The sequence below is a fragment of the Ovis aries genome, chromosome 7, assembly GCF_016772045.2.
Source record: "Ovis aries strain OAR_USU_Benz2616 breed Rambouillet chromosome 7, ARS-UI_Ramb_v3.0, whole genome shotgun sequence".
In the NCBI taxonomy this organism is placed as follows: domain Eukaryota; kingdom Metazoa; phylum Chordata; class Mammalia; order Artiodactyla; family Bovidae; genus Ovis; species Ovis aries.
Genome location: NC_056060.1, coordinates 47,678,202 through 47,693,659, shown reverse-complemented (window position 1 = coordinate 47,693,659; position 15,458 = coordinate 47,678,202). Strand labels below are relative to the sequence as shown.

The window sequence follows — 15,458 nt, the reverse complement described above, 5'->3', positions numbered from 1 at the left end:
ATATGCCCTCTAATTTACCCACTCCGGTGTTCTTGCTTGGAGAATCCCAGGGACAGGGGAGCCTGGCAGGCTACCGTCTATGGGGTCGCACAGAGTCAGACACGACTGAAGTGACTTAGCAGCAGTAGCAGCCCTCTAATTTATGCTTGACGGTTAAGCGTTTAAGCCATGAGGGGCTAAAATCCATGCCTACAATTTCAACAAAGCAAAACAAGACAAACAGAGCTATTAATCCTACATAGGAATAATGTGTACCCAGAGGTGGAGGTGAAGTGGGTGGAGAACTCTGAGGAAGCTCTAGCAGTCACAGGAAAAAGGGTAATTGAATAGCGTGGAAATGAAAAACTTAGTCATCATTTGTGCAGTTATAGACATCAATTATAATCAGAAGGACCATGTGACTTTGAATTCACTAACTTCCTGCAAGTGTATTTGATAGACTTAGTGGGCAATTTTTTGTGTAATTCATAAAGTTCATGTAGACAGTAACTTTCTTCATATTTCAGACACTTTGATAATACCTCTGCTTCTTTTTAGTCCTTTGGGTGTGGATCTCAATAAAGAGAGAAGCTGGTATGACTGCAACCCAATCCAAAATTCAGGTACTCTCAAGCATACTTGAAACCCAGATGTTTAATTCTCCTACGCATCCCTTTGATATACATTTCAGTTCCCTAAGGAACTTTTAGCTTTCATGGTTTTGTTTGTTTTTGGTTAGGTTTAGGGAAACCACAGTATCCTGAATTATTCTACCTCTTAGTGGCAATGATAGTTATACATGAATTATCAAGTTGATCTGACAAAAGAATGCTAACATGCAAGTTTCTTATAAATGCCATAAATAACTGCTAAAGGTTTTGATGCAGTGGAAAACAGGTTCCTGCTGTCAGAAATACATATTACCACTAGTGCAAGGAGCATGACTATCTTAGAAGCAAAAATAACCATTTTAAAACTATCATTTCATTGTGGAATCAGTTGAGGTATATGAATAATGGTGTTAAATGGAGGTTTGTTCTTTGATGAGTGAGATTAGGTTGTTAAAAAATAAGTAATAATGTATTTATATTATTAGTCATCATATAAACTTGGTTCATAAACAGAATACCCAAACATGTGCAATAATAATTAAACTCAGTTTTCTTTGAAAAAAAGATAAGTAATGATCGTTTTAGTTCAATTGGTTTAAATTAACTTTTTCATATAGTGGGAATAACATATGGTTTTTTAGTAATCAGTTGATTCACCAAGATTAGAAGTCTGTGTAGGTAAAACAGTTGTAAAGTAAAAGAAAATCTGAGTCAATTGTAGGAATGACTGTTACACTTGACTTTCTTCCTATATTTTTGAGTGGAACGATCACTCTAAGGAGTGAAGTTCTTTTCTTCATTCTGTGGTTCTGTGGGTTGGCTTAAACCGCACACTAGCTGGTTGTAGAACCCTGGGCCTCAGTTTTCACCTGTAGAGGGGGATAGTAGCGATACCTCCCTCACAAGATTATGGGAAAGATGGAATGAAACAACACATACAAAATGTTTAGAAAAGCATCTAACACTTAGCAAGTGCTCCGTGGTGACTGCCCAGTGCTGATACTGGAGATAACAATGTGGCCCTCATGTGCGTGCACAGGAGTCCCGGCTCTGCCCCTTTCCAGCTAGATGCATGAGTTTGCAAGCTGTCTCACTCCTCTAAGTGACTGATCTCTCAGACTAATTTCCTCATCTCAACTTGGGGGTGCAAGTAGGACAAAGCTCATGGGACCAATGAGAAGATTAAATGAGAAAATTCATGTAAATCACCGAACTATATGCCTGGAATATCAGAACTGCTTAGTAAGTGATAGCTCCTGTCGCTACCATACCACCTACTGGAACCTTCAACATTCCTATCACCACTGTTATTATGATTATTATTGAACTTGAAGTAACACAAAATCCTGAAAAGACATACAGCTCTTCTTTAACGGTCAGCCCAATCATGTACAAGAGTTTCATTAAATATACAACAAATCCATCAAGTAGACACCAGTACTTGGTAGGCGAAGCATTTTTATTTTCTAGTACTGGTCGTAATTTTTTTTTTTTTTTGGCCATGCCATGTGGCATGTGAAATCTTAGTTCTCCGGCCAGGGATCAAACCCACATACCCCGAATTGGAAGCACAGAGTCTTAACCACTGGACCACCAGGGAAGTCTTGTAATCATGGACTTTTAAAGAGCTATTCCTCATCTCAGTTCACCCTTTTGAACCTATGTTCTGAAATGAGAACACAAATACTTTTTGTCCAAATTCAGTTCACAAATCTGAGGTCCATAAACAGCAAATATGAACCAGTTGGATGCTCTGATGGAAATACTTAGCTAAAGATTCAGATTTTTAATGGAATTCACAGATCCCCACCAGGAATGGTGGATTTTTAGACTATGTAAATCTCCTACCTTGGAAGAACTGACTGGCAGGGCCAAATGTGATCCATTTATATCTTAATATGATGAGACAGAGGAATCCTGTATAGTTCAAAGAGCTTGGCTCTAGACAGACAGGCTGAGTCTAAACAAGGCAAACGTCTCCAGACAGTTCGGGGGATTTTTACTTCCTCGGATTAACTGATCTTGAAGGAACAAAGTAGGTATTCCTCTGGGTGAGAACAGGGGGAGAGGAGGAGGAGCAAGGGTCGTTTTTAGCATCCATGGTTAAACATTCACCGCTCCCTTCATTGCTACTGTATGCTTGGGTCACAGTGTCAGAATCCTGGAGGTCTCTCTAATCCTCTTCTCCTCTTTCACTTTTCTGGTTTAATCTGCTTTCCAGTTATGAGCTGAAACTTCTGGAAACTGTACACTTAGCCTTTGTATTTTCAGATTATTTCCTGTGATTATGTGTTCACACTTTCCTACAGTCCCAATCTTGAACTAAGTGGGTAAGCTCCTTGGGGTCAAAGAATCTGTCAGTACATAGTAAATCCTTAATAAACAATTGTCCATTGAGTAGCCCTCTAAAGAGGCCAGTGCTTGTATTTTGGTCATGCTCCATTGGTAGCAAACTTAGTGTCTGGGATGGCTAGTGGTCTCAGCAAGCTAAGAAATTAAACTTCTGGCAACTTTGTGAGCACTAGTTTGTGGCTGTTGGTCAATGGGTGGATGAGAGCTGGATGAAAGCCTACTGAAAGAACTTCAGTGTGGCTTCTTCTCAGGTCTGTCCCAATGAAACATCCAGCCAGCAATTGAAATTATAATTGCCGTGAGTCACACCATGACTCACGCTGGTTGTCACAGCAACCAATTAACTATACAACCAAAGCACCTTCCATTCACTTTGCCAAGAATGGTTCTTGAGTTTTCCTGGACTGTGAAAACACTGTGGGTGAGCCCCAAGTTTGGGGTTGCTAAGAGTCTACAACCAAAAGGAATGGCCTCAAGGAAAGGAAAAGAAAACAAGAAAATAAGGCGAGTCTGGTTCTCGGACCTCCTGAGTAAACAGCAACAACCATGACAAACTGTTGGGTTCACTTTGCGATATCAGCAAAAATCCATGGAGAGGAGGTTGAGGCCTCAAAACTAATTTTCTCTAAGTCAGATTTAAAGCCAAGCCTCTAGGGGGTAAGAAGTGAATACATTAACCAAGTCTGCTTGGTTAATGTAAATAGTTTTTTTCTTTAAAGATACAAAAGGGTTAGTTCTCAAAGAAATATTCTGATTTGTAGTAAAATATTTTTACTTCTAAGAACTAAAACCTATTTATAAATAACACAGTGCTTTAATTTTCTATCTTAGGTGTTAGCCTGATGCAACCAAACATTTGCAAATGTACTAAATTCACTTTTGATGGTTATTTGGGTTAAAATGCAAAGTTCCAGAAGGTTCAGGAGCATATTCTATTTTTATTTACTAGGGAAAACTGACACTCAGTGGGACTACACTGACAAATTTTCCTGATTGCTTACTGAGTAACTTGTAATTTTTGAATGTCTGGAAGTCCCTGAGTGTGGAAGAAAGCAAGGAGAAGAGACTTAAACAAGAAATATAAGGGATATGATTTAGGAATATAAATTAGGGTGTTGGGGTTAATATATATATACACTGCTGCTGCTGCTGCTGCTGCTAAGTCGCTTCAGTCGTGTCCGACTCTGTGTGACCCCATAGATGGCAGCCCACCAGGCTCCCCCGTCCCTGGGATTGTCCAGGCAGGAACACTGGAGTGGATTGCCATTTCCTTCTCCAATGGATGAAAGTGAAAAGTGAAAGGGAAGTCGCACAGTCGTGTTCGACTCTTCACCACCCCATGGACTGCAGCCTGCCAGGCTCCTCCATCCATGGGATTTGCCAGGCAAGAGTCCTGGAGTGGGGTGCCATTGCCTTCTCCGATATATACACTACTATATAAAACAGATAACCAACAAGAACCTACTATACAGCACAGAGTAGGGAACTGTACTCAATGTTTTATAATAATGTATAAGGGATAAGAATCTGAAAAAGATCTATCTACCTCCCTATCTATCTATCTGAATCACTCTGTGCTGTACACCTGAAATAACACATTATTGTGACTCAACTATACTTCAATAAACAAAAATCTCTAAGAAAAGCATAAAGAGTATAAACAAGGATGAGAACAGGAGGAAGTGATGATGGTCAGCTGACACTCTGGAGGCAATCCAGGAGCCAGCCAGGTATCTCTCTGGTCCACGCTGTGGTGACTAGATGCTATATTCCCTAAGATGATGACAATGATGGTAAACTCCCTAGTAGCTGGAAATAGCTAAGATTATTATCTGTTGTATTTTTCACTTTTTCATCTCCATATATGTCATCTTCTAACATTTTAGTGAATGCAGAACTACCCATGCAGAATTAGATTAAGAAGTCAGGAGCAAATGAACAGTTGTCCTTGGCAAATAATAAAAACAAAGACAGCAGTGGATTCCAAGAAAAAACATATTTATCCACACAGTACTATTTTAGCAGGAAAGAGACCAGAACAAACTTGTGAATCACCAAAGCTAAAGCAATCTTGGAAGTGTCCAACCAAATACAGGTGCTATATAATCAACCACGAAAATTAAATTCTACACCACGGTAAAATTTCTCGAGGACACCCCTATCCCACAAATAAAAACTCCCTTTTATGTTCACACATCAAAACCCATCAGGAACATTTCCTGTTGACAAATGAAGAACATCGCAAGCATAAGAATTCCTTGATCTGTCATGCTGACGTCATAGTAGAAGCCCCCAAACTTGGCCTTTCCTCACCTGCCAAGTAAAGCTAATGACACTGATGGTGCTGTCCCAGGAACCGAGGAGAATCAGCGGTCTCCAAAGACCATGCTTATGGATTTCTGTGAGGCTAACAATCAGATCTCTTTTCCTGGGAATTTATGGCTTAACTCACCCCAAACACTTGTTTTTTTAAAGAAGCAATACCTGTACTTTCCAGATAACAAGGTGGCCTAAAATGTGATCAAGTGTCACAACTATTCAGGTTCATTTTGTAGTTCTTGCACCTCTGACTGGTGTACCTGTGAGCTGACACTCGGGTCCGATAATATATTCTGCAACTGTACATGTTAATTTGTAAGTGGAACAATCTCTCTGTGAGGGCAGTTAGGAAATTCAGGTTGAAACTGCTAATGGGAGGTGACTTCAGCTGTGGGTGATTATGTAGTTAAGCCTTGACTGAAGTTTGCCAAACCCTGGCTAAAAGTAGAAGTCTCGAGATAGTCTGAAAAATGAATTCACACACTTCCCTGAGAGTGAAACTTTTTGAAGAATAGATGTCAAGATGATTTAGGAGGAGCTGGAATTTAACATATTAAGAAAACTGATCATCAAGTTGGGAAAGTTCAGTTTTCAAGAAAAATCAGACAGATGCTAAAGAAGTCATTTGGGTGATGGTTATTAGAGGAAGAACTGATTTGTTTTCCTCCTCCTCATGACTTGCAGGGCCTGTAGAGACGCTAAGATCAGAAATATGATGGCCTGTCTGCTAAGCTTAGTGACAAAAACAATCTCCATGTTTAAGTGTCATAGAAGACTTTCACTAACATGCAACTTGGACAGTTCAATTTCTCCCTGGTATGTGCAAAGTTTTGTGTCAACTGTCTATTCAGATGCTATTCTTCCCAGCTTATCATTGGGACATTTTATTTTGGGCCCTGTCTCCACATCATGAAAGTAAACATCAACCAAAAACACCAAGATGATTTCCAATCTAAATCGTTCTTATAAATGTAATATCGAAGCTACACAATAAAGGAAGTATTAAATCTTTCTACATTTACATTATGCTTAATCCCTAAGAATTTTCCTGCTGATTTTCATAGTTAGAAAGGCACTCAAAATCTACCCACTCTGGCTGTATCTTGATTTTGTTTTCAAGCAGGTATATCTGATAGAGTTCAGTAAGCCTCCACTGAAAGACCAACCTGTTACACTGCCTGAAGTGCCACCTTTTCTCGCTAGCTACCACTCTCATGCTGTCACCCAAATCCTTCCATGCATTTCAATCCAACCACAGGTTATTATTTCTGCAACAGGCCAATGAAATTATCCTTAGGGATGACAGTTCCTTGAAGGTCCTTATGGGTACATGGTCTGTATGTTAAGTAACATCTCTGGTCTCTGTCCTATTCATTGAATCCAATGGAGTTGAACTAGTGGTTTTGTTCACTTATCCAGGAGCCAAGTCATAATGCAAACAGTCAGAGGCTTTCTGTATATTGCCAGGTGGCCAGGAGTCCATACCCCAAACCGCCATCAATAGTAGGCACAATCATCCGCCCCTGTTCGGGAGAGGCCCAGGACTGAGCTAGCAGAAAGACTGAATTACTTACCACCTCTAGAGTGGGTCCCACCAGGCCAGGGACGAGCTCATGGGCAAGGCTGTGCAAGGAAGCTCTCTGTACCATGCCTGCCCTGCGGATATACAGAGGACTTCAGTCTCCTGCACTGTCAATCTCTCAGTCATCATGAGCTCAATTATGCACCGACAACAGCGAGAACAACAACGACGACGACGACAAAACAACCCCCAGAAAACTAAGGGCCACAGACTATCCTGGTGGAGGGACAGCCAGCTGGAACCGTGCATTGAGAGACGAGGTGCTGTCCTGAGCATGTGTCCATTACGGGCCTAAACTTCCCTCTATCCTCAAACTAACATTCCACTGGAGCCCACGGGAGAGCCACGTGGAGAGACTGCAGAACTGGGACCTAAGAGTCAGGCAACCATCAAACTGGGTGGGGTTGTTGGCTTTTGTGTTTTTTTTTTTTCTTTTTTGCTTTTTATGTTTGTTTTCTACAAATACAGATAGACAGACAGACAAATCCAAGAGCAGATTTTAAGAATCAACCGAGGCACAAGATAAACTACTTTGATGGTACACAGATTTTTTTCCCCCTCCAAATGGTTCACATAAAATCAAAACTTTTCAAAGCATACATAGGAAAAATTGGGGGACACGTCTCTGTCGGCCCTAAATTGTGCCATAAGTATCTCCACTGCTTGCCTTAGAAGGATGCCCAAACATATCTCATAGGTAGCACGTATCTGTGGTCTAAAATAGTTATCAAATTCTAATGACACTCTTAATTCAAAGTCTAAATAATATGCTGGTCGAGTACAGCGAAAGTTGACTGCCTGCCATCAATGACATATTGATTTCATCCTGAGGTTCAAGGCACAGTCAAATTTGCTCAGAATGCAAATCACAACACTTTACATTGACGTGAGTTTGCAAACTTATGGTGGAGTTTGAATGAAGGCAATTGATGAAAGCAGTTGAACCTGAGAGGTGGGAATGAATACAGAGGATAAATTCAGCACACGTTTCCACATCAAACTACCCATGCGATTTACCAGGGCCCACAAAGGCCACACTCAGGGTCAACCGGCAGCACCCAGATTCCTGGTCAGTATCTCTGCTCCACAGACACAAGTACAAAACGACCTACATCGTGAATGGTGAGGAAAAGGAAACCCAAGTTTAAAAGAAATCAAGGTGATGTTTCCTGGAAACATACCAACTCCTCTAAGAAGGATCCAGAGTAAGGGTGACCAGTAAGTAATTAATTGATCCTCCTGGCTAGATTGTATGGTTTTTCTAAAGATGAATGCCTCGAATTGCTAGAATGTATCACACTATGCCTAGACCCTCTTTAACACACACTCAGTACAAACAGGTGGAGATGTACCACTTCCAACCACTACAGGTAGAGAAGTATGACCTGTACTGACCATGGATCACAGTTGAAACATTAGTTTATACTTGGAAGGGCCACAGCAGCCAGACATATGCGAATTCCAATTCTGCAGAAAACTTTGGACAAGAAAAAAAGATGCATTACTTACATGTATGGGTCTTCTTTGTTACTGAGATACCTAGAAGAGAAGAAACAAGGACAAAGGTGAGAAAGCAGCCTATGTGTATTTCTTAGAACATACATCATTCCCAGTGTACACTGAAATACATTTTGTTCAGATGGGGATGGAGAGGGAAGATGATTCTCATTTCACCTACAACATCACGGGATCTACCCCAGAGTAATGAAATCGTTCACCATGAGGCCAGCAAGCATTGCCTACTAGCTTAAGAGATTCTGTGGTTAAAAAAATAAATAAATAAATAAAATAAAAATAGAGGCATAGATAGTCATTAAACAGAGTGAGGGAAGACTCTTATTTTTTATTTTAAAAAGGGAAGATGATCACGTTTATAAGTAGAGTGGGAAAGATTTAAGATTTAAGGGAAAGATTTAAGAGAGTGAGGCCAACTTACTCAGACAAGAGTGAACCGAGCCACGGAGCGATTAATTTGCTCTGGCCATTGATTTCATGTTTACTTTTTAATGAAAATGACTTTTGCTGCTTACATGAAGCATTACACTTAACGGGGAGGGAAAATACATCCACAAAATGTGCCTCTCTGTCTGTACTCATTAAAGTCAGAAGGGGGATGAATGCTACTTCTGCAAATGGCAGCACAATGCACACAGACCACGTGAAAACACGAGGGATTCATGAGTCAGCAGCCCTGAGGCTTCCAAGCTGCTCTACAGAGAGCAGATGAGGAATGGAGCTGGGCAAGACTCAGCACATGAGGACCTCAGAAAGGTAATGTGAACGCATCCTTCAATGAAAACAGTGCTACTGCCATTTCCGAAGTGTTCCACTTATTAATTCTGTATGCTTCATTCTTCTTGGGGGATATTCTTAAAACGAAATAGGCTCAAAGTCTTAAAACTCTTGAAAACATTTAGCCTGTGACTAAGAAATGCGGTAAACCTTAAATGTGTTTTTTCTTTCAAGTTATTAAGAGAACTATTTAACCCTCCTTTAGAAAGGAACCTCACTGAAAAATTTGGCACCCACATCAGACCTATTACTTAGCTATGGGACGTATCATACAGGGAAGAAATCTGTTGTGAAAATCCATCGTAGACATTAAAAAAAAAAAAAGTGCCAAAGTTGTGTGCCAAGACCAAAATCACACACTTGTTCCCCCCACAACTTTCCAAAGGACTTATTTAGGGAAGCTGAAATTACATAGCCCAACTCAAATTCTTTTTTCCCTCCTTTTTATTGAGGAAAACGAAACTATTGTTTTTCATTGTGTTTGAGTTGGCTTTGCAGAGTAAAGTTAAAACCCTCTGCAAAGAGTTTTAAAGACTCTCTCACATGGGAACTAACCAAAGGGTTTTAGGAGTTCTTGAAATAAGCTTTTTCATGGGAAGGGACCTTCTCCCAACAGCAACAGGGAGTCAATTTGAAAATCTGAATACCATTTGCAACTCCAGCTCATGACACCAGCACCAATAAATTGATATATTAGTGCTCTTTCAGCATTATGAGAGCTATATGTGTACTTTCCTTAGGAAATAATGCTTTCTGTAAAAATCACTTTGAAGAGAAAGTGCTTATGCTGTCACTCCTGATTATTCAGAACCTTCACACAATTGGATTTAACACAGCCCCAAACGCACCTATCTATATTCGCTGAGTGTGGAACAATTTTTCCTGACATCCAAAGGCCTGATGAAAATACCACTGCTTTGACTTTTCTACTTAAATTTATTATACAGTGTGATGCAGGGTTCTCATCAAATATTTTCATGACGATTATAATGATAATACATTTTGAAAATCTTTCCAGGAAAACTGCTTGGTCTTTGCGATCAGAATAGCATGGAGCTAAAACTTCTCATATCTGTCTCCAGAAGAAAGTATGACTTCTGCAACAGCACAAACTCAGCCTTTTTTTTTTTTTTAACTGCCAATTAGTGATCAGTATAAATAACTGGGGGATATATCTATACAAGAGCTGCCAGATTTAGCAGAAACAATACAGGATTCCCAGTTACATTTGAATTTCAGACACTAATAATTTATCTGAAATTCAAATGTAACTGAGCATCCTGTATTTTATCTGGCAACCCTAACTTATACAAATAAAGTGTAAATTATATTCATTACAGCAAGGAAAAATATACCAATAAATTAGTAGATATACTTTTATGGAGAAAGGCTTAAAAAACAGATCCCTCTCACATTTTAAATATCTTTTAAAATGCATTACAACTCCTAATTATAGAGACAGAACTGTGTATAACACTTAATTTTCTTTTCCTTTTTTTAACTTAAGAGCCATTATGAAGTCAAAATTATGTTTTCATAGGAAAGGAAAATGAACTGAAACAATTTGAACACATAAAAGACAAATTTAAAGAAATAATCAGAAAATTTCATGGAATTCCTTACTTCTTATTTCCTTAAAAAAAACTGTGATCACAGTAATGTCGGGTAGTTGTTTCCTCTATAGAAGCTCCAGTACTTCAAAGTAACTGACTCCACAGAAGTGGGGAAAAAAGGAGAAAATGTCCTTCTCATTGCACAAATGAGTCAACTCTGGAAAGTTTAACGAAGACAATAAAAATTTTCTGGTGGGAAGTGAATCCATGGTATGTATTTAAAGCTCTCTAAGGAGGTAAAAGACTGGTACTTGAAAACTATAAGACATTGATGAAAGATATTGAAGATGACACAAAATGATGGAAAGATATATGATGTTCTTGGACTGGAAAAAATAATATTGTTAAAATGATCATACTACCCAAAGCAATCTACAGATTTCAATGCAATCCCTATCAAAATACCAATGGCATTTTTCATAGAACTAGAACAAATAATTTTGGAGAAGGCAATGGCACCCCACTCCAGTACTCTTGCCTGGAAAAATCCCATGGATGGAGGAGCCTGGGAGGCTGCAGTCCATGGGGTCACTAAGAGTCGGACATGACTGAGCAGCTTCCCTTTCACTTTTCACTTTCATGCATTGGAGAAGGAAATGGCAACCCACTCCAATGTTCTTGCCTGGAGAATCCTGGGGACAGGGGAGCCTGGTGGGCTGCCGTCTATGGGGTCACACAGAATCGGACATGACTGAAGCGACTTAGCAGCAGCAGCAGAACAAATAATTTAAAAACTTATATGGAAACACAAAAGACTCTGAAATAGCCAAACCTTGAGAAAGAAAAATGGAATTGGAGAAATCATGCGCTGTGACTTCAGAAAATGCTATAAAGCTACAGTAATCATAACAGTATGGTATAGGCACACACACAAAATATATATAGATCAATGGAATAGGATAAAAAGCTCAGAAATAAACCCACACACTATGGTGAATGAATCTATGACAGAGAAGGCAATAATATACAATGGGGAAAAGATAGTCCCTTCCATAATCATTATTGGGAAAACTGGACAGCTACAGGTAAAAGAATGAAATCAGAACATTTAACACATATACTAAGACTCAAAATGGATTAAAGACCTAAATATAATACTGGAACTTTATAATAATATAAAACTTCTAGAGGAAAACATAGGCATAATACTCTTTTACATAAATTCTAGCAATATTCTTTTTGGCTCTGTCTCCTAAAGCAAAGGAAATAAAAGCAAACTAAACAAATGGGACCTAACTGAACTTAAATGCTTTTGCACAGGAAAGGAAACCATCAACAAAATGAAAAGACAACCTACCTAGTGGGAAAAAAAAATTGCAAATGGATATGACTGATAAGGGGTTAATATCTAACATATGTAAACAGCTCATACAAATCAACATCAAAAAGGCAAACAACTTGATTAAAAAATGGGCAGAAGCCCTGAATAGACATTTTTCTAAAGAGAAAAGGCAGATGGCCAGCAGGCATATGAAAAGATGCTCAAAATTGCTAATCATCAAGGAAATGCATATCAAAATCACAGTGAAATATAACTTCACACTGGTCAGAATGGCTATCATCAAAAACACATCACTCAGCAATCAGCTCTATAAATAATTTAAATGTACAGAGCCCTGTCCCCCAGCCTTAGCTAAGCCAGGAAGCCCCACCAGTGCTTGGGTCAAAGAAATACTTGAGAGGCCTGTGTACCCTGGCTTCTGACCAGCAGCCATTTCTTCATCCCCCTCTCCCTTAAACGGGTTGGCTAGTCTTCCATTTTGCTTTCTTGTCATTTCCCCAGAGGCTGCAAGATCCCTGTCTTTCTTGCTATAGAGCTTATCATTCCTGAGATCAAGGCTGTCTTGGTTGCCCATCTTTGTTTTCAGGTGGAAGGGGTAAGCCTTTTTCAAACCTAATGTTCCCAGCAGTGACTCAATCAAGAATTCCAGGATAGTTGGGTTTTCTAAAGATAAATAATGATTGTTTAAGAGAAAAACAGCTCTAATTCAACCCAGAAGTGAAAAAGAATAGACTTTTTAAAGGCAACTTAAAAAAAATTATTTATTCATTTTGGCTGCATTGGGTCTTAGTTGTGGTTTGTGGGGCCTTTCACTGTGGCATGTGAGCTTCTCTCTAGCTGGCCCACAGGTTTCAGAATGTAGGGGCTCTGTAGCTATTGCGTGTAGCCATCATTGCCCTGTGGCATGTGAGATATTAGTTCCTAGACCAGGGATCGAACCTAAGTCCCCTAGGCAGATTCTTAACCACTGGACCACCAGAAGTCCCAAGGTAGCTCATAAGATAACTGGATTTGGAGTCCAGCTGACCTGAACTTATGTTCTTAGTCCATCCACTTTTTTCCTCTTGGCAGAGACCCTGGGCAAGTTACTTCACTTCTCCAGTCTCTACAATTGCGTATAATCAGAATAATACTCAAAAGGCTGTTGTGAGAGTCAAAATAAAATAAAAATGTGTAAAGAACTTTACAAAGTGGGGAGTGTGATATAAATGTTAATTATTAACTTTGATAAAGGATGGACAACCCACACAGTCTTGCTTTAACAAAGATGAATTAGAATGTTCTACCAAAAGTTATGCCTTAGCTTCTTATGGTATCCTGGGTTTCATACTGGTTATCAGATCAAGGGCTCTGACTTCAAAGCTTGTATCTGATGAGCGTTAAGACAGATAACCAAGTTTCTAGAAGTAAGTGGACTCTTATTCTAGACCCCAAACTTCACTGGATTTTACTCTCGAAAATCAAGGGAAGATACTTGCACATGGGCAGTTGGCCTGCGTGGACAAAGGACTTGGATCAGTACCACCAAAGCATGTTAAACCAAGTCCAGATGTTGTGAAGGTTTTGATCCACTTCCCAATGTCTGGGAAGTGATGGCAAGATCCTTCCCCAGAGATCTGCAGAGGCATGGGCTCTACAGAGATTGGGACTTCATGGAGTTGTGGAAGAGTGATGGCTGGAACCTGGAACTAACTTTCTAAACACAGACCACTCATACACCCTGAGCCAAAAGTGACCTTGCTGGATGATTTGGGAAAGTCATTTAACTTCTCTGGGGCTTAGTCTTCTCATCTGTAGAATGAGTAGCTGAACTACACGATTTTTTGATTTCCCTTCTAGTGTCTTGATCAGTGACTCCTTGCCCTGCTTTCAAGCTATCAAACCAAACTTCCTCTATGCAACAGGCTGCCAGGTCTATTTCTCACTGAGAAAAAAATCTCATGTAGCTCACAATCAAAGGCAACCCCCTGAAACTTTTCTTCTTTTTACCTTTAAAAACCAAAGAAGAAAGAAGGCAGTATCCACAAAAGGTTATATAAGGAAAAGATACACTTCTTTGGGGTGATATTTTAAAATTATCTGGGCTAGAGAAAAATGGTACCTTTTGATAAAATTGTGAGACTCCTTATAATCTTACCCTGCTCATTTTATATGTGTGTGTGTGTGTGTGCGCGTGTGTGTGTGTGTGTGTGTGTGAGAGAGAGAGAGAGAGAGAGAGAGAGAGAGGGAGAGAGAAAAACATCCCCAGGTAATGCTTTAGAGTAATTTCTAACTTAACAGTGTGATAACAATTTTAAACTGCCAATTAATACCCTTAAAACTAAGGGCAAGAAAAATCTCCACAACAACTCTCCCCAAACTAGAACTTTGAATACAGCAAGATTCCTTGACTCTATTTAGCCAACCACACTTCAGAGTAATGAAAAGGAAATGTCATGAAAATATCACGGATTTATCACTGTCATGATTATCAGTAGTTTCAGAGTTACAGTTATGATGGAGCAGCATGATATATCCCCTTGGTGCCAAGTCTTTGACCAATTAACTTCCTCGATGGACTTATTCTCTCTTGGTTTCCAGGCAATGGTACCAAGTTTACCTTTTTTTTGGTAAGAAATGACATCTTTCCTCCTCTCCAGACATGCCAATAACCATACTGGCATTTCCAGAGGCCCTGCATGATGGACGAATCCCTAGCTACAAAGAAGCCCCTTTGTCTCTTTGCTTAGCTACAAAGAAGCCCCTTTGTCTCTTTGCTAATATTTAGCCCACAGCCCTTCTCTTGCCTCCCTCATGATGAGATAATAATTGTTGAGATAGAGACATTTGCAACATGGATAAGGTCTGTGTTAGAATAAAAAACAAAAGGAAAAGCAAACACAACAAAAAATAGCTGAAATAACATATATGCTATCATATATAAAAGAGATAAACAACAAGGACCTACTGTTTAGCACAGGGAACTACATTCAATATCTTGAAATAATCTATAATAGAAAATAATTTGAAAAGAATATACATGTATATCTACATATATCTATACATATATGAATCACTTTGCTGTATAACTGAAACTAACATAACACTGTAAATCAACTATTCAGTTCCGTTCAGTTCAGTCACTCAGTCGTGTCCGACTCCTTGAGACCCCATGAATCACAGCACGCCAGGCCTTCCTGTCCATCACCAACTCCCAGAGTTCATTCAAATTCATGTCCATTGAGTCAGTGATGCCATCCAGCCATCTCATCCTCTGTCGTCCCCTTCTCCTCCTGCCCCCAATCCCTCCCAGCATCAGGGTCTTTTCTAATGAGTCAACTCTTCGCATGAGGTGGCCAAAATATTGGAGTTTCAGCCTCAGCATCAGTCCTTCCAATGAACACCCAGGACTGATCTCCTTTAGGATGCACTGGTGGGATCTCCTTGCA

At 39.6% G+C, this 15,458-nt stretch overlaps 1 protein-coding gene across 2 annotated transcripts in view; it reads right to left on the bottom strand.

Annotated features, from left to right (window-relative positions):
* RORA (RAR related orphan receptor A) overlaps positions 1–15,458 on the bottom strand; it is an 807,747-nt gene that overhangs the window by 191,807 nt on the left and 600,482 nt on the right. For both annotated transcript variants that reach the window (XM_042253059.2, XM_027971773.3), the window contains one exon: positions 8,353–8,382. In XM_042253059.2, coding sequence (XP_042108993.1) covers positions 8,353–8,382 — 30 coding nt within the window. The remainder of the gene's footprint in view (positions 1–8,352; positions 8,383–15,458) is intronic.